The sequence below is a fragment of the Anolis sagrei genome, chromosome 3 (assembly GCF_037176765.1).
Source record: "Anolis sagrei isolate rAnoSag1 chromosome 3, rAnoSag1.mat, whole genome shotgun sequence".
Lineage (NCBI taxonomy): Eukaryota > Metazoa > Chordata > Lepidosauria > Squamata > Dactyloidae > Anolis > Anolis sagrei.
In genome coordinates, this window is record NC_090023.1 from 201914273 (window position 1) to 201933236 (window position 18964).

Genomic DNA, 18964 nt, shown 5'->3' on the forward strand with positions numbered 1-18964 from the left:
AGCTCTAAAGCCAAATATACTTCAAAATGGCAAAATACCAAAAAAATCTGCAAATTACTATGTCTTAACTGACAAGCTGTGACTTATTTTTGATGTGTTAAGCAAAAAGTACATTGGCTAAAGCTCAACAGATTTGGGGCTCTGATGAACGCAAGGTTAGGACAAGTAAATCTCACCTTTCCAGTTTTTTCTCAACAATGGGCACATCTAAGCCGAGAGCCTGTTTTGTAATTCTCAGCATCTCTGCAATGCACTGAAGAGTGTCTGAAATATAAATTAATCCATAACATTTCTGAGTAGAGCATAATTTTTCCTATACTGAAAGGGAAATGTGAGCTATCTTTCAGGTCTTTGGACAGGTCTGAATCTGAAATCAAACCATCTTGCTACATAACCATAAAAGTGAACACAACCAAAAAGCATTCGTGCTATGCCATTAGCCTCCCTTATCCCACCCAACTTCTTATAACTGCCTTCAATAGTAAACTGATGTCTGGGATACAACATTTCTGAGTGTGTATACAGTATAAAATATAAAAATACAAATCCCTGTCCACATGATAAGCTAGTATAAACAAGAACCTTACCTGTGATGTTAGAAAACATACATGTTCCACTGACTGACCATTTTATATAAAGGTGGTAAGAATTTATTTATTTACAGCATTTCTTTCTCAAGCCCGACTCAAGGCGGCTTACAAATTGGCAGCAATTTGATGCCATAACAATCCACAATATACAATTAAACATTTAAAACAGCATTATAAAATCAATACAATACAAAAACCATTAAAACATATAATAACCAACTAAAATAATCAACTAAAAGGGCTAAGGAGAAAGACCCATAAGGGGTCAATTCTGTAGTCTGTCTTTCCAAATACTTTTCTTCAAAGTGAAAATCTGATACTTAAAGGGGACATATAGCAGCCAAAGAAGCTGATTGATTTGAATGGAGAAAAAGTAGGCAGGGGCTAGACTGAGCATGCCTGAATGAGTAGGACACTTTGATCATTAATTGAGTTAATTACCCTAAGTTTTGTGTGTGTGTGTGTGTGTGTGTGTGTGTGTGTGTCAGGAGCGACTTCAGAAACTGCAAGTCGCTTCTGGTGTGAGAGAATTGGCCGTCTGTAAGGACACTGCCCAGGGGACGCCTAGATGTTTTGATGTTTTACCATCCTTGTGGGAGGCTTCTCTCACATCCCCGCATGAGGAGCTGGAGCTGACAGAGGGAGCTCATCCACACTCTCCCCGGATTTGAATTTCTGACCTGTCGGTCTTCAGTCCTGCTGGTACAAGGATTTAACCCATTGCGCCACCAGGGGCTCCTAGTTACCATAGTAAAATATAACTACAATGTAGGACCCTTCTACACTGCCATATAATCCAGATTATCCTAGCAGATAATCCACATTATCTGATTGAACTGGATTATGAGTCTACACTGCCATATCATCCAGATTATCGAAGCAGATAATCTGAATTTTATATGGCAGTGCAGAAGGGACCACAGATGTCATTGTTTACTCAAAAAGGTGAATTTCCTTTTTGTTGTCATTGAAAATTATTGAATTGTTCACAGTGTGTGACCATCAACATTCTTAACATTAAATGCACAGAAATAATCAGAAAAATGATATGCTTTTAAAGAACAATGTATTACCTTTTCCATCTTCTTCAGGATTGCGCATCACAGCTCTAAGGGTATGGAAATAGCCACTTGTGTCCCTGTATTTATAATGGAGCCGCATGCACGAGAATTTTGGTTTCCCAAAAAGAGTTGGTTCAGGCCCTTTTTGTAGAGAAAAAAAAGAGAGAGAGAGCGCGCGAGAGAGAGAGAGAGAGAATTTACATTTTAGAAACACAGAAGGGATTTTCCAAAAACACATGTTCCAACTCTTTTCATCAGAAGCCATTGCACCTGGCTACATCAGAAGAAAAGATGAAACAATGTGCTGTTACCACTCAACAACACCACCACTCAACTCCAGTTAGGGCCACTTCTCTTGTAGCACTGCCCTTCTCCCAAACTATTTTCACTAATTCTATTATCCAGCCTTGTTGATGTATCATGAAATAGTGGATTTGTTTCTAATCTTTTTTTCTCACCCAACACGACGTGATGCAATAACACTATGTAACAAAATTTGAATTTTTTGTCAGTTCCTGGTTTGCAAGTGTTATTTCCTGTTTAATTGTGCAGCACTTTGAAAATACCTTGGGAAGTCAGACTTGGCTACGGTGGTCCACACTCTGGTTACATCTCGTATAGTCTACTGCAACACACTCTAAATGGGGTTGCCTCTGAAGATTGTTCAGAAGCTTCAAGTAGTCCAACAGACAGCAGCCAGATTGTTAACCGGAGCGGCGTACAGGGAACGTACAACACCCTTGTTATGTCAGTTCCACTGGCTGCCAATTTTCTACCAAGCACATTTCAAAGTTCTGGCCTTAGCCTATAAATCCCTAAACAGTTCCGGTCCAGCTTACCTGTCAGAACGTATCTCGCTTTATGATCCAGTGCGATTTTTAAGATCTTTGGGGAAGGCCCTGATCTCAGTCCCACCCCCCATCACAGGTATGGTTGGCAGGATGAGAGACAGGGCCTTCTCAGTGGTAGCCCCACAGCTGTGGGGTGATATCAGAACAGCCTCCTCACTCTTAAGCTTCAGGAAAAATCTTAAGACTTGGCTTTTTTAAGCAAGCCTTTGGAGATTAGTATGACCCATAAATATGATGGAACTGTATAAGAACAGCAGAAGAAATTGGTTTAATATTTATAAAGCTAAGTTGGTGCTTTATAAACATTAAATAATTGATATGTATATGTGTTTACAGCTTTATAATGTTGTGTTTACTGCTATTGTTATTGTCTGAATCTGGCATTGAATTATTGCCATAGTTTAAGCCGCCCTGAGTTCCCCTTCAGGGGTGAGAAGGGAAGGGTATAAGTATCGTAAATAAATAATTAAAATAGTTGTTATGTTCCAGAAACTTTGTTTCTGTGGCTGCCACAAACTATGTTGAATTGGTTGAGATTCCATGAGCTGTGCAAAATGTTCTGCAGTTCAATAATCTTTTTACATGTGTTCATGACAGGACCAAACAGAAAATGACATTTATAACCCAGGAACAAAAATCATGTTACATAGTGTAATTAACAGTTAAGGGTCACAACTGGAGATGCTCACATTCAAAACTCCCTTCAGCTGTGAAGCTCATTGGCAGACCCAAGGTCAGCCACAATCTCTTAGTCGAACCCAATGCACACTAACATTGCAAGAATGAAAGTGGAGAAAAGAGAGAACAATGCACATCACTTTTTGTGCTCTTTCAGAAAATAAATCGTTGAAGGCTTTCATAGCCAGAATCACTGGGTTGTTGTGTATTTTCCGGGCTGTATGGCCATGTTCCAGAAGTATTCTCTCCTGACATTTCGCCTGCATCTATGACAGGCACCCTCAGATGTTGTGAGGTCTGCTGGACCTTATTTTTCTAGTTTCCAACAGACCTCACTACCTCTGGGGATGCCTGCCATAGATGCAGGCGAAACGTCAGGAGAGAATGCTTCTGGAACATGGCCATACAGCCCAGAAAATACGCAACAACTCTTTGAGAAAAGTAGCATATAAATATCATAGATAAAGATATTTTGCCTTCAGCTATTCCTCTTATGACATTCTCTTTCCCACTGTAGTCATGCAACACACATCACTACACACTGCTTTCGTAGGAGGGCTATGCTTTTTTTAAAAAAACCCTACATGTTCAAGAGATGGGGAAACATAAATATAATAAATATCACAATAATGTTGGCAGGAAATGGGACAGGATGAACTAAAATGCAATGGCGTTTGAGTCTTACCTATTTCTATCCTCTCCAAATCTTCAAGGCTCAGCCTTTGGTATTGATTTACTTTATCTACTTCATCATCATAACTAGACAAAGAAACATCAATACCTAGAGTTAGATCTGGATTTATTTGTACCTGAGTCCCAATATAATGCAGTAAAAAGTTCTTATAAAGATCTTTTTTTAACGCAAAAAAACAGGAAAAAGTCTTACTTACTAGGCAACATAGTAGGCACAGTTAGAAAGCAAAAGGAGAACGTCCACGTCTTTGTGAGTGGCATCAATGAGGCTAAACAAAAATGAACCACAATATTTTATATTAATGCTAGCAATGTATTGAAGATGTCAAACACACTTCTCAAGTCTTCTCCACCCTTGGTCATAAGTTCTATGATTATGAATACAATGAACTAACTATAGCTGCTTATGCACAGCTTTACATATAGCACTATCAATAATTCCAGACATCTACCAATTACTTCAAAATGTTCCTGTCAATAATGTATTTCTCAATTACTGTATATTTCAAAATACATTGACCTGCAGGATCTAGTAGAATCATAGAGTTGGAAGAGACCTCATGGGCCATCCAGTCCATACATAACTTTCCAACTGATAATATGTTTTCACTGCATTCATAACTCACGACTTTGAAGCTTAGAGATAAATTTATGTTATCTTTATGAGGGGAGTTTACTGACATTCAAATACATATAGACCATGTCAAATTGGATAAAAGTTCATAGCTTATTCATGGCATGACGAACAACTGTGAAGAGACATTTCCTTCTCCATTCCAACTATATTATACGTCATGACATATTTAGTATTTGTGAAGAACGTCACAGTTTTATACCTTGGGTCACAATCAATAAGGGCCCAACCACCATGAAATTTTTCATCATCAGGTAAAAGCAGCTTCATGTAACTTTGCAGTAACTGGCTGATCAGTTCCTGGTGACTTCTCAGGTTTTCCTTGTGCAGAGCTTCGTGTTCTTTCTCTTTTGTAAATATGGAATAGAGATCTTCTGTCACAGGAATACCTTGCATTAGATCTAGGCCAAAGAAAAACAGAATATGATGAGGGTCCAAAATAAGACATCAGAGGGTTAAAAGAAGAAGAAAAAAAAGCTGGTTGCAAAAAGTATAATAACAAAAACAGAGCTGAGAGGATGCTGGAGAATAATATATGTTTTTGAGATGGCATTTCATCTACAAAGTTGGCATAACTAGGCTAAAACAGAGGTGGAGTGAGGATAAAAGTTTTGTCTGTCCCCATTTATATTTTCCACCAAAACTGCAATAAATAAAAATGTTATTTTTATTAGAATTAAAATATTTTTTGAAAATATTTTTTTGAATTTACCTTCTAAAACACTTCTAGAAAAAAGCAGTTGAAATTAGCCACCCCCACTGACACTTCTTTATAACCACAACATATTTTTTTTCGTATCAGGAGCAACTTGAGAAACTGCAAGCCGCTTCTGGTGTGAGAGAATTGACCGTCTGCAAAGACATTGCCCAGGGGATGCTCGGATGTTTTATCATCCTGTGGGAGGCTTCTCTCATGCCCCCACATGGGAAGCTGGAGCTGGCATATGGAAGCTCACCCTGCTCCCCAAATTTGAAGCGTGAACCTTTCAGTCAGCAGTCCTGCCGGCACAAAGGTTTAATCCATTGAGCCACTGGGGGCTCCATAATCACAACTGAACAGTGTAGATATCATTTTCCCACCACAATTCTACATAAATAATCCACATAAAGTTAACAGCAAGTCAAAGAAGAAGAAAATTAAACGCATATACATTGAGCAATAAATCAGTATGAAACTAAATTAAAATTATGCTCACCTATGACTGCCTGCCTATATGCATCCCTGAAGCGGTTCAAGTAGTATCTATTTGCAGAGTTAACTCCATCTTTCATGACACCAGCCAGCTTTCTTTCACCAGTCCTTGTAAAGTCACCCTGTTGAATATTTATTCGCTGGTTATCCACAAAACTGACATTTTAAATAACAGAGTGCAACTTTCAAGACTATTTTTAGAGGAACATTAACCTTTCAGAAAACAAATGCTGTTCTGTACATTAAATTATATTCTGTACATTCAGAATCACCTCTTCTAATCATCTTTTGTAAAGCAAAATTTCCAAGATCTACATACAAAATGTACAGTACTAAAAGGAACAATACAGCATTGTAATAGAGTATCAGCATGAAGATTCACTATAATGCTGTAACATTAACATGAAACTTGCCCATTATACAAAGATAATCAGTGCTATATTTAATATATGACAGTACCTTCTATTCAAGATTTTCTTAACAGCATCGTACAATTTTTTTTTTGAAGTAAAAGCCAATGACTACATATACCATACAGTACATTCAAACCTGGCACTGAAAAGCTCAAGTCAGTGAAAACAATTGTTATTTGAAAATATGAACAACGCAGTCAAAAAATTCAAAAAATAAATGTTAGGTTTCATGTAAAGAATATTTTCCAACATTTTGAAGACCTCAATCTTGTGAGCAGTGCTTCCCAAAGTAGAATAATCTCTCACTGGGAATTATTATCAATAATACTACAGACAATTGATTTTAAAAAACAACTTTATCTAACACTTACACCATATTAATTCCATTAACGTTTCTACCTTTAAAGCTGCAGTTCCAGCATACTGTCGACTTATGGCATCACCATTGTTCGCCCATATGATTTGGTAGATTCGATTGCATTTCACTGGCAAGGGTTGTTCCGGTGGCATTACACCCAACTTTTTCAACTGGAATAAAATTTGATTTAGATAAAGAAGGGCCAGGGTGGCTTTAGGTTTTTATTTTTATTTTAAGAATGCAATAGCAAATCAATAGCACCTTACTAGTAGAAAAGTTTGTTCAGGACCTTTAAGGGGTTAACGGTAAAAATTGCATTGAAACATTATGAATTCAACCATATAAAAGAAATCAGTTCGGGATCCCTATAACAAATGTCCTTAAATATACTCAAACTTTGAATTACAGAATTAAGCAATGGAAACATGGAAACACTACATACACATTTCCATTCCAGCCCATTACAGTCAAGGCTCATCAACCACATTTCACATTGTTCTCATTAAGGGTTTATAGTTAAAAGTTTAAATACCTGCTGTTCCATAACTACACGGGCAATAGCAGCTTGGACAACGTTTGTTCGATCCAGGCAATCCATACAGTTAACTCGGAAAATTCCTTCCTGCTTACAAATCACACCAGCTTGGTCCACCCTTCCAACAAGCAAAAACATGTTTAGAAAGCTTACAATATAATTATCTTATATTGTTTACAAAAGAAACTTAAATTATTAACAGGCTTGTGTTTCTGTGGTCACGAATATGCAGGTAGGTTAAAATTGTGTAAATATCCTCCCACCTTATCCTTACAGAAAAAGGAAGCTACTGGATAAAATATTATCCATGTCATTTCCATACATTATATATTATTTTAAAAAATTCCTCTACCCTAGGTGGAGGTTATGAATGTAGAAGCCATCGCTTGTCTTGTCTTCTCCTTTATTTATCTTAAGTAATTTACACATCCAGCACTACAAGTGAAGAGTGCACAGGCTGTTTTTATTTATTTTCTATGTTCTAAGTAAAGGGATCATAGGAATACCAACCAGCACCACTTCACATCGGTGATGATATCTGAAATAGCATCTGTTAGCGTTTGGACATTTTCAAACTTCATTCCCCGGCTAAAAAATACAAAGAAAAGAAAACTTCCTGAAGGTTTTTATAGCCATAGGATTGTTTAGTTTACATCACCACATAAAATCTGTAACAATTATCTCCTTTTTTCCTAAATATTTTTAACCATTTGTTACAAAATCAGCTGCATAAAACTAGATCTACTTTTATTCACATGTGAATTGGGGGATTGCTCAAAATTTTAGAATTGCATGCTTCTATCTTGTGTGACTATATAAGGACACACTGAACACACTTGTTCAACCAATTTACATGGACAGATTTTTCAAAATGAGAATTTACAAAGCACATGAAATGTTTTGGTAACATAAACCACTTACAACAGAACTGAAAAACACCTGTAATATTGTACCTTCTTGTAAGGCTGATGTAAATGAACAACATAATGTTATCATTTAGGATTTTAGTAATAAATTGCTCTACATCAGTGTTTCTCAACCTGGGGGCTGGGCACCCGGGGGGGGGGGGGGAGGTCGCGAGGGCATGTTAGAGGGGTCGAGTACACAGTATTTTCTGTTGGTCATAGGGGTTGTGTGGGAAGTTTGGCCCAATTCTCTTGTTGGTGGGGTTCAGAATGCACTTGGATTGTAGACGAACTATAAATCCCAGTAACTACAACTCCCAAGTGTCAAGGTCTAGTTCCCCCAAGCTCCATCTGTGTTCATATTTGGGCATATTGAGTATTCGTGCCAAGTTTGGTCCAGATACACCATTGTTTGAGTCCACAGTGCTCTCTGGATTTAAGTGAACTACAACACCAAAACTCAAGGTCAATGCCCACCAAACCCTCCCAATATTTTCTGTTGTTCATGGGAGTTCTGTGTGCCAAGTGCGGTTCAATTCCATTTATACTTCACCTACAATCAACAGTTATGAAGTAGTAATGAAAATAATGTTATGGTTGGGGTCACCGCAAAATTGTTGGTGGAGTTCAGAATGCTCTTGATTGTAGGTGAAGTATAAATCCCAGCAACTATAACTCTCAAATGACAAAATCAGCCCCCCCCCCCCCCCCCATTCCCACCAGTATTCAAAAGTTGGTGTATTGGGTATTTGTGCCAATTTTGCTCCAGTGAATGAAAATATATCCTGCATATCAGATATTTGCATTACAATTCATAACAGTGGCAAAATGACAGTTATGAAGTAGCAACGAAAATAATGTTATGGTTGGAGGTCACCGCAAAATGCAGAACTGTGTTAATGGTTCACAGTATTAGGAAGGTTGAGAAACGCTGCTCTAGATATTTTTGACAGACTTACCAGTGCTCATGGAAGTCAAATGAAACATAAGTAAGGCTTGGATTGTTGTACAGTAAAACCTGCTTAAGATATGTATCACCAATAATTTTTTCTCGGCCCGTCTGGTCCACCAAGTTAATGATAATCTGTTTGAAAAGTGTAGAATAAAAAGACAAATGTATTAAAATAATGGAAAATAATGGCAAGCAAGCAACTGCTCATTTGTTTGAGCAAGGACTCTAGTATCAAAAATTCGGGGTATTTGTTTTGTTTCAGCACCCAACGTTTTTAGTTCTCAGCGTTATCTTTCTAAGCAAGTGGCTAAATACTTTTTCAATGACTATGTTGTATGCTTGGCAGTGCCATCATATTAACATACCACACTCTGGTATGAAACATCTAATACTGAATTCAGTGATTATTTATAAGACGAGGAAAATGGAATGTTGCTACTTATCGTAAAGGTGAATTGACAGCAGGGAAGGAATCCTTCAAACTGGATCAGGCTCCTCCCTGACACTTTACAGGCAGAGCACATTATGAAATCACACAAAACACGCCAAATAGGTGGGAAGTATCACCTCCCCACAACTGCTTGAAATGAACCAGCGCGGTCCATACCAATGTTCTATAGCTTCTTGGGTCTTTCAGTGTTTAAATTGATTGGGGTTTTATTGGGTTTTTTTAGGTGTAATGGGGTTAATATTATTGTTTTTAATCTTTTATTTTGTTGTATTTGCATTGTGTGGCACAGCTGAGTGCATTCTGTGAGCCACCCTCCAGGGAGATGTTGGTGGGATACAACTGAAGTATTATTATTATTATTATTATTATTATTATTATTTATTAAGCTTACACATCTCACTGTGACACACAGAGATGTGGTTCTATTTTTGGTTCTATTTTCTGTTTTTCTCCTTTCATTATACATTTTTTAAATATTGAATACTAAGCAATACAAAATTGTAAATAACAAGTTCTTCTTTGCAAAATGCAACATTAAAATAAAATCAAACAAAACAGAAGAAAAGTATGCAACCTTGATCATTATAATGAAACCAACTCATAAAATAGATTGAAGTAGTATAGTAACTGCTACATTTGAGAGAGTGGGAGTTAAAACATGTATACAGAAGGAACTAAGCCAAACTTTGCACATTTGTTGATAAGTTGTTGAAAGACAAGAACATCTAATACAAAGCTACTGCCAAATAGAATTAAAGTTTTCCTTCCTATCACATATTCCAGTCTTTCCTTACATAATAGCTAAAACATTCAGGATTGATGAAAAAGCACCTGTGTGTACAAGCATCTACAAACAAACAACAAACATTCAGATACTCCAACTTCTCTTGAGCAGAATAATTGAACTGCTCTGGGGAACAACAATGGCATATTAAAGAGCACCTTTGGGTCAGTTCTTGTCACATTTGTCACCTTGACAATGTCATTAATAATTGTTTTTCAAAAAATAAAACCTATGGCTGGTCACCATGATTTCAAACTTTTTTATTGTAAAAATTAGGCAAGCTCACCTGTTTTGTATAAATTTTTAATTGTTCTTCAAAATGTGCAAAGAAATAAGGGACTGTTTCCTTTTCACCTGGAAAGTACAGAAACACTTTGAATAAAGCTTGGGGTATGTAACAGTCACATTTAAAAGTATCTAAACACTGCTGCAGGATCATACAGACACAGATTTCTGTGGAAAGTAATTGTACAGAGAAAAATCTTTCACAAAGTGATGTGTGTAGTAACTTTTAATTAAATTATAAACAAATACCAGGACATCTTTTCATGGGAACTTCTGCTTCCAATCGCAAAGAAGTTTGCCTGAAAGTTCTTATGGCAAGGCTGAGCTACATATTGAGATCCATATCGGATTCTCACCAATTGCCCTGCTACTGTTCCATATTTGTGTGTGTGTGTTTGTGTTATATATTTTAAAGTTTCCAGGTTTTTCAAATAGAAGAATGATGCAGATTCTCTTCTTCGGTAATGACATAGCGCATCAATGCTCAGTGACAGAATGCAGATCAAATTCAATTCCAGCACCTCATGTCAACTGCATGATCCCAAGTTATTGTGGCTTTAATTAATTCAGACCGACTGCCATATTTAATTTTTTCTGCACATTAGATTTGATTCCACCATAATAGCTGAGCCATTGGTCTGCCTTCAAAAAGGATGATCTCCCATAAAAAATTAAAGTGGCATATCGGTTCAGACAACATCAGACTTGATTCTATTTAAAAATTACATGAACTGAAATGACAAGTCATCCAAATTACAAATATGGAGCAGTGCAGAAACAGGAAGACAGCAGAATGTGGGCATCACAGATGCAAATTTCAAGATGTCATCACATATTTCTTTGTAAGGTGACTTTCCTCCACAGAATTTGGATTATTTCTGATTCATAACAGGAACAAGACGGTTACTACAAAAACATTGCTTGACACTTTCAGCTTCATCATTTTTATGTACAGCACATATGGGGTGCTTCTCCTCTAGGGTATTATACACATTCAAAGCTGAAATGTGGTATGTATGAGCACCCCTAGTGCTGCATGAAATGTAGCCCAAAGTCAGCAATAACAATTTAAATACAGCAAAATCTGCTGATACTACATCGGGACTAACCTTTGTCCAGCCGTGGTCGTGGATTGTATCTATAACCAACCTGACTCCAAAACACAGGCACAGAGCCCCTTGTCTGAACAAAAGACAAGGTGTGGTTGTGGACATGAATCAATTGTTCCGTCTCCACATAATTTGCCACGTTCCCATTTTTATCCACTCCTCTTCGTTTGTAACGCATGCCTAGAATATGAGCAAAGAATTCTCAGGAAAGATGTAGGATTTGAATGGCAATGCTCACATTGTATATCATAAAGTTCTCAACTGCTAAGCAAGATAGCTTTAGAACAGCCCAAATATTTGATTAAAGAAAATTGAGCCTCTCATATCATGAAGTTCTGTTTCAACAGCTTAATGTAACTACCAGTAAAACTGCTACCAATAGATCAGTCTTGAAGTAGATGGAGAGGAGTTGAGAAGCCTTTTCCAAACCTTTTTGGTCATGGAGGCCTTTTTTTCTCATTGAACCTTAACTCTATCCCTGATTTTCCTACGGAAACCTAACTATGTACTTGGATTTTACTAAGCATTGTAACTCCACGAAGTTCTTTCTTTCATCCAACCCTATTGTCTAACTGTTTTGTATTTATCTCCAAATCTAACAGGTTTGGAGAGAAAGAGAAAACATTTTAAATATAACCACAAACCTTTATTTTGGTACTCGAAAATATTACATTGACACTGAATATGAATCCAGTAAATGAAACTGTTTCATTTTTGTACTTAAAATAGATTTCAAATTTGGCTTTACGTCTGGCAGCCAAATATGAAAATCGAAAGCAGCATCCGGGTTTACTCCTAAGTTTATTGTTGGTGTAAGCATAGGCTGAAAAACCTAATTCACATCAATAGGTAGATGTGAAAAGGAGCAGGACTTGGATAGCTTTTTCCAGGTACTGACAGTCCTAACCAAAAGATATTCAGTGGCACATATTCAAATTTTGTTTTTAAATTAGGAGATTTTTAATAAGATCTTCATATTCTAACAAGTACTCCTCTTGCAGATTTATTTTCAAATCTGTTTTGTAATTTTTATGGAAACCCCTATGATGCTTTGTTGGAACCCTGGATTAACGGACCGAGACAAAAGGTATCAGTGCTGTACATTCAAAAGGTCCAGGGAACTGAAATTTTCATCTCTATTTTTCCTTCCCAAGGTAAAACCCTGCTGAGACATCTATCTGAGAATTCCAGATTGAGCATTTGAAAAAGCATGTGTGCATGGCAAGGTGAAAATGGCTGGCAGATGTTGATACATTAATATCCCAATCTCCAATTTGCAATGATTTCTCTTAAACAAAAATTCTTCACTTCCCCCTCCCCTGGCTTTACAAAAAAAAATGACATTTAAATATACCTGATACTCAATAAACTGAGATTTCAGATTGCAGATACAGTAGAGTCTTGCTTATCCAACCTTCACTTATCCGACATTCCGTCTTAACTAACGCTCTTATCTGACACCCCCTTTCCTCCAGCATTTCCCCTTCAATTAAAGGAGTGCTCCCAATTCTCTCTCCATTCCTAATAAGTATAAAGGAGGAGGAGGGAGGAGGAAAGGGGAAAAAGAGGCAGGACTGGAAACGGAAGCATCCTCCCTCTTTCCCTCTGTGATTTCCACGCACCTCTTCCACATCTGAGCACTTCCTGTTGGGCCACTCTAGCCCCAAGGCATTGCCTTGCCTTAACCCTTTGAGTCCTTGTTGTTAGTATTCTAAGTGTTTATTGCCCCATCGAATGAGTAACAGTAGGAGACTCCGTATTATCCAACATTTTTATTTATCCGATGTTCTGCCGGTCCGTTTATGTCGGATAAGTGAGACGCTACTGTACTTAATGTTCTTAAGACCTTACAGTGCAAGAAATAATGAAAATATAAAATTTTCTATTTTTCACCATCAAATTATTTTTGTTAAAATCACTTTTCCCTGCCACGAAAAGACACAGATCCTGTTGTATGGGTATGGTTGGTTAGAGCAAAGAAATACTGTCTAAACAGAAGCAGAGCCTCTGAAGAATTTGCTTATTCTTTCTGTGAATTTCTTCCTGAGTACTATATACTGTCTTGACTGGATCAATACTCTTACATTATTTAACAGCCTGTGAAACTTGTCACAGCAATATGCAACATAATCTCTTGTAATAGCTCCCCAGTTCCCAATGCACAACGTGAAGGTGGCAGAGCATTTCCCACATGGAAGGGCACTGCCAACATTTTGACATTTTTGCTTCTCAGCAAGAAAATACCAATTTAAATGTCAGTAGCTGTTTTAAGTTGACTCGTCTGCATGCATTTACCAGCTCTATGGCGGCTGCGCCGTGAGATAAGGGCCACAAGAAAACATGGGTGAATATCATCTACACAAATGGGCTCTTGGGGTGGTGTTTCTGGGCTGCTTTTCTCCTCATCTGACGTTTCATTATAATTCACAACAAGCTCTTCAATCTGAACAAATCCCTGGATGACTGGGATAATCCAAAAATCTAATTCAGGTTCCTGCAAAGTGAAATAAACAAACACATATTTCAAAACCAGTACAAAGGTGCAATCTGCATGTTCAGAAAAGTTAAAAAAGAAAACACATGGAACAGGAATTACACTATGTAACACAATTTTTGTTTCTGGGTTATAAACATCATTTCGTAATTGGTTCTATCATAAAAACATTGGAAAAGTTTCTTAAACTGCAAAAACATTGTTTTTGCAGGACATCCTGCAACCCATTTTGCTATAGATTTTCAGTGAATATTTCATAGTCTCAACCAATTCAACATACTTTGTGGTAGCCACAAAAATAAAGTTTCTAGAGGAGAACAACTACTTTAAAAGTAAGAACCACACAATTAAACAGGAAATAACACTTTCAAATCAAGAACGTAAGATTTTTCAAATGTTGTTACACAGTGTAAACTATTTTAGACTCATGACTATTTATTCAATAGTGAGGCTGTCAATTATGAAGATCAGAAGTTTTCTAATTTATTTCTTTAATGAGCATTTTAGGAGTAAAGCTTTATGCTGCCATTATGGCATGGAATGATAGCATTAATCTCTAACATGCTTACTATAAAATAAATTCTCTTGTGACTTGTTCCAATAACAACTTGTTAAAATAGCAGCAACCAGAGAACGCAGTTTTTATCATGCATTATAGGGATATTAAAACTATAAGAATTTCAAAGTGGTACTTTACTTTTTATATGCTCTAAAAATATACAACTTAAGAAATGTTTTAGTACGACTTACAAGACATTTTAAAGATGGAGGATAAAACTAATGCCCATTGCAAAAGCTGTAATGAATGTGCGCTGAGCTGCAACGCCTAATAATGTACAACCCACTTCAAAAACGACATTTTTTAAAAGACAAGAAAAGAGTAGGAAAAAGGATACTGTCTGGACAAAATATCATATATTGCATATATATGCACAATATTCCCAAAGCAATTGCAATGCTATTTGTGGTTTATAGCGGGAAGCAAAGTGAGTTTATTATTGGAAAATTTATAGACTTCTAATAACAGTTTTATGTGTCAATTATGTTATAAAGTACTGACCAGAAAATGGAACAGAATGATGCATAGCACATTAAGGTTCTAAATAAAATATATAGTAAGGGTAAAGGTTATCCCTGACATTAAGTCTAGTCTAGTCTGACTCAGTGGTGTGGTGATCAATTCCATTTTTAAGTTGAAGACCCAGCATTGTCCATAGACAACTCCAAGGTCATATGGTCAGAATGACTGCATGGAGCGCCGTTACCTTCCTGCAGAAGTGGTACCTATTGATCTACTCACATTTGTATGTTTTCAAACTGCTAGGTTGGCAGAAGCTGAGCCTAACAGTGGGAACTCACCCTGCTCCCCTGATTCAAATCGCCAACCTTTTGGTCAGCAAGCTCACCAGCTCAACTATGTAGTCCACTGAACCACCAGGGGCCCAATAAAATATATAACTATGCAGAAATCTGATTATTCGACATGTTAGGAGCCAGGTTATGAACTAGGAAACTAGTAGACTGAACATTAGAAGCGCTGAATCAACTGAGAGAGAGAGGGAAAACAGTGTGGTAAGTACATTTACAGAGGGGGAAAAACACCCTGCTTAGTAGAAGAAGAGAGAACAAAAAGCAGAGCATGGTTGCATGAATGGACAATGGATTTAAAGTGCTGCATATAGCTATAATTTAGATGTGTCAAAACAGCAAAACACTGATAAACAAAGTCACAGAAAAGTGGAGAATGCTTGTATAAAAATAACTGACCCCAATATTTATCAGGTCTTCAACCATGTGCTTGTTCCAAAAGAATCTGTCATCAACCTGAAAAATAAAATGAAACATAAATCTTTTCCACCAAAAAAGTAGTGAACAAAGCTTTTCTCTAATGAACTCCCCTTTACCAGAATACATTCTAAAGCAAGGAGTTTATCAAGTGGGGAAAAACAAATTCTTTCTATTTAGAGGTGCAAAAGCACAATACAGGCACACACACACACACACACACACACACATTTTATTTTATATATATGTGTGTGTGTGTGTGTGTGTGTGTGTGTGTTAATTCAAATAAAAGTAACATATATACTCTTACCTTCTTCCAAAGTGGCAAGGCAGCCTTCTCACAGGCACTTTGCCTTTGCACAGAATTTGTTAGGTCATACGTTAAGCTATAATAAAAGGATTCCGAGTCCATAAACATTTTGAAGAGTTCTTCTAGCAGCCGCCTCTCCAGTCTCTCTTTCTCTTTACTTTCTTTAACCTGTAAATACCAAAATACTAAAATTGGTATTGCTGATGCCAATCAAGTGGAGAAAAATGGCTTTGTTCGGCTACTTAGGCCCCATCTACACTGATCATTCAGAGCATTCTGTTTATATATCAACCAACAAGCCAACTCCTTAAATCAAGAAATAGCTTCCTAAGATCTGCAGAGATACTCGCTGGAACATCTCAGCAAGCAAGAGTCCAAAAGTGGCAGGTTAAAACCCAGAACCTCAATCAGTGGCTGGTACCAGATGAGAAACTTCCTTCTGAGCACACAGAAGATTGGGCAACCTGGAAGGCACTGAACAGGCTGCGCTCTGGCACCACAAGATGAAGAGCTAACCCTAAGAAATGGGGCTACAAAGCGGAGTCCATGACATTCAAGTGAGGAGAAGAGCAAACCACAGACCACCTCCTACATCTACTACAATGCAACCTGGGCCCTGCCATATATGCACAATGGAAGACCTTCTCACAGCAACACCAGAGGCACTCCAACTGACCAGCTTCTGGTCAAAGGACATTTAGCGTAATGCCAAGTTTTTAACTTTCTGTTTTTAAATAAAATATAACTGTACCTTCAATTCTTTTCTGACACAATAAATATTCAGAGCAGTTTGAAGCTAGCTTCAAATTGCAATAGTCAGACAATGAACTCCCACCAAAAAAGGCCTTAATGGACATCCGTCTCTACACAATAAAATATCTTTTCTAACCAAAATAATTTTATTCACATTTCATCCTGCATAAGTTCAATATGAATAATGCAACCATGGGCTTGGTCCATCATGGAAATTACCTAGGACCTCATAATAAGATTTTTCACTATAAAATACATGGCAACTTTCTTCCTATATGGCAGTGGTTCTCAACCTGGGGTCTCCAGATGTTTTTGGCCTTCAACTCCCAGAAATCCTAACAGCTGGTAAACTGGCTGGGGTTTCTGGGAGTTATAGGGCAAAAACATCTGGGGACCCCAGGTTGAGGACCACTGCTATATGACCTTCCCCAAAAAAGAAAGCTTCCAATATTTCCTCATAATTAGAATTGTACTTCTGTTATGACCACCATGCCCTGGCTGTATGAACAAAGCAGACTCCTAACATAACATCTTGCTTCCAACTGGTAAGTGTTAAAGTAGAAGGGAACATTATCCTTATTGAGATTAGATTAGAATGCAGGATATAGTACTAATTTAATTATCCCTTACAAGTCAGGAGAACCCTGTAAACTTTTAATACAAACTAAATTAAAAGCTGCATAAAGCCTTATTGTTTTTGCATACCCTGCTAACTTCGAGGAATGGCCACAAAATTGTAAATTTCTGTTTTCACTTTAGATTAACCTATTGTATCACCAAAATCCTAAATTATTGCTATTATTAACGATGGTTAATAGAAACAAGACAGTGCTGTAAATTATGGTTTGACACTTACTGAAGAATAGCCACAGTTGAGAGTTTGGTCAAGGGAAACATAGCTAATGTGAACCACAAGTGAGAGTTTCTAAACCCTTTAAAATACCACAAGTAATCCCCACCTTCCTTTTATTAGAAGCAGCAACATTTGTTTTAATTTGAGTGAAGGTCTTGAGCAGAAATTTAGAATCATCTGGAGACTGTGTAATCTTCTCTGGCTTGTATATTCCAAAATGATGTTTTTTACAGAGCTAAAAAGAAATGCAGTAAAATTTTATTATATAAAAGATACCTATAAAATGATTACATAAAAATAATCTTCTGAAGTTTATGCTAAGTATATTTAATCTTTTCAAATAGCTTAAATAAAAGTTAGGAACATCTATATGGTTGTATTTTCAAATTTTTCAAGCTCTCATGCATGCTTTTAAGCAATGTTGCAACCTGCCTTGAGCCACGAGGAAAGGCAGGTAAGAAATAAAATCATTAGTATTCTTAGTATTACTATTCATGGCTTTGAATAAAGGTAGCAAACAAATAAAATAATAAACCTATGATGCCAATAGCCAACAGCACTAATTAAAAATAAGCATTTGAAAACAGATATCTAATGTAAGTTGGAACAGACTCCACAAAAAAAAAGTGATCAAACTCCATGACAAAACAAACTGAGCTTAAAAGACAGTAAATTCCTCCCAACCCTCTTTCATTTATTCTACAACATAGTTGTCATAGTATGGGCTCAATTCTGGGTTAACAAATGTTATTCCTCAAACTCATCCAATTGTAAAGGGAATATCTTTAATGAGAAATTTCCAGATTGTCTGTTGACTTCTCAAAGATTTTTTAGGCAAATCAAACTCAGAGGTGATTGTGCCAGTTCCTTCATCTGAAATATGGCCTATAGAATCTGCTATTCCTTGGTGGTCTCCTTTAGAGTTGACCTTGCTTAACGTCCAAGATCAGAAGGATCTGATGACTCTGGGGTGATCTCGCTATTGCGTAAGAAGATCTTGTTGATAATTCTTTTGCATTTTAAATATTCAAAATTCAACTTTAAAATGTCTAAAAACTGGAAACTGGTTTGTAATTTGCAGTGAGTTTTCCAAGCTGTATGTCCAAGTTCCAGAAGCATTCTCTCCTGACATTTCACTCACATCTATGGCAGGCATCCTCAGAGATTGTGAGGATGCCTGCCATAGATGTAGGTGAAATGTCAGGAGAGAATGCTTCTGGAACGTGGCCATACAACCCGGAAAACCCACAGCAACCCAGTGATTCTGGCCATGAAAGC

At 37.1% G+C, this 18964-nt stretch overlaps 1 protein-coding gene across 1 annotated transcript in view; it reads right to left on the minus strand.

The window, feature by feature from the left end:
* Positions 1-18964, minus strand: part of INPP5F (inositol polyphosphate-5-phosphatase F) — a 56482-nt gene that overhangs the window by 3673 nt on the left and 33845 nt on the right. Inside the window, 16 exon segments of the mRNA XM_060768535.2 lie at positions 177-264; positions 1664-1792; positions 3866-3939; positions 4071-4142; positions 4710-4908; positions 5704-5821; positions 6512-6640; positions 7003-7123; positions 7516-7593; positions 8870-8994; positions 10384-10451; positions 11492-11671; positions 13787-13985; positions 15753-15809; positions 16081-16248; positions 17793-17921. Coding sequence (XP_060624518.2) covers positions 177-264; positions 1664-1792; positions 3866-3939; positions 4071-4142; positions 4710-4908; positions 5704-5821; positions 6512-6640; positions 7003-7123; positions 7516-7593; positions 8870-8994; positions 10384-10451; positions 11492-11671; positions 13787-13985; positions 15753-15809; positions 16081-16248; positions 17793-17921 — 1934 coding nt within the window.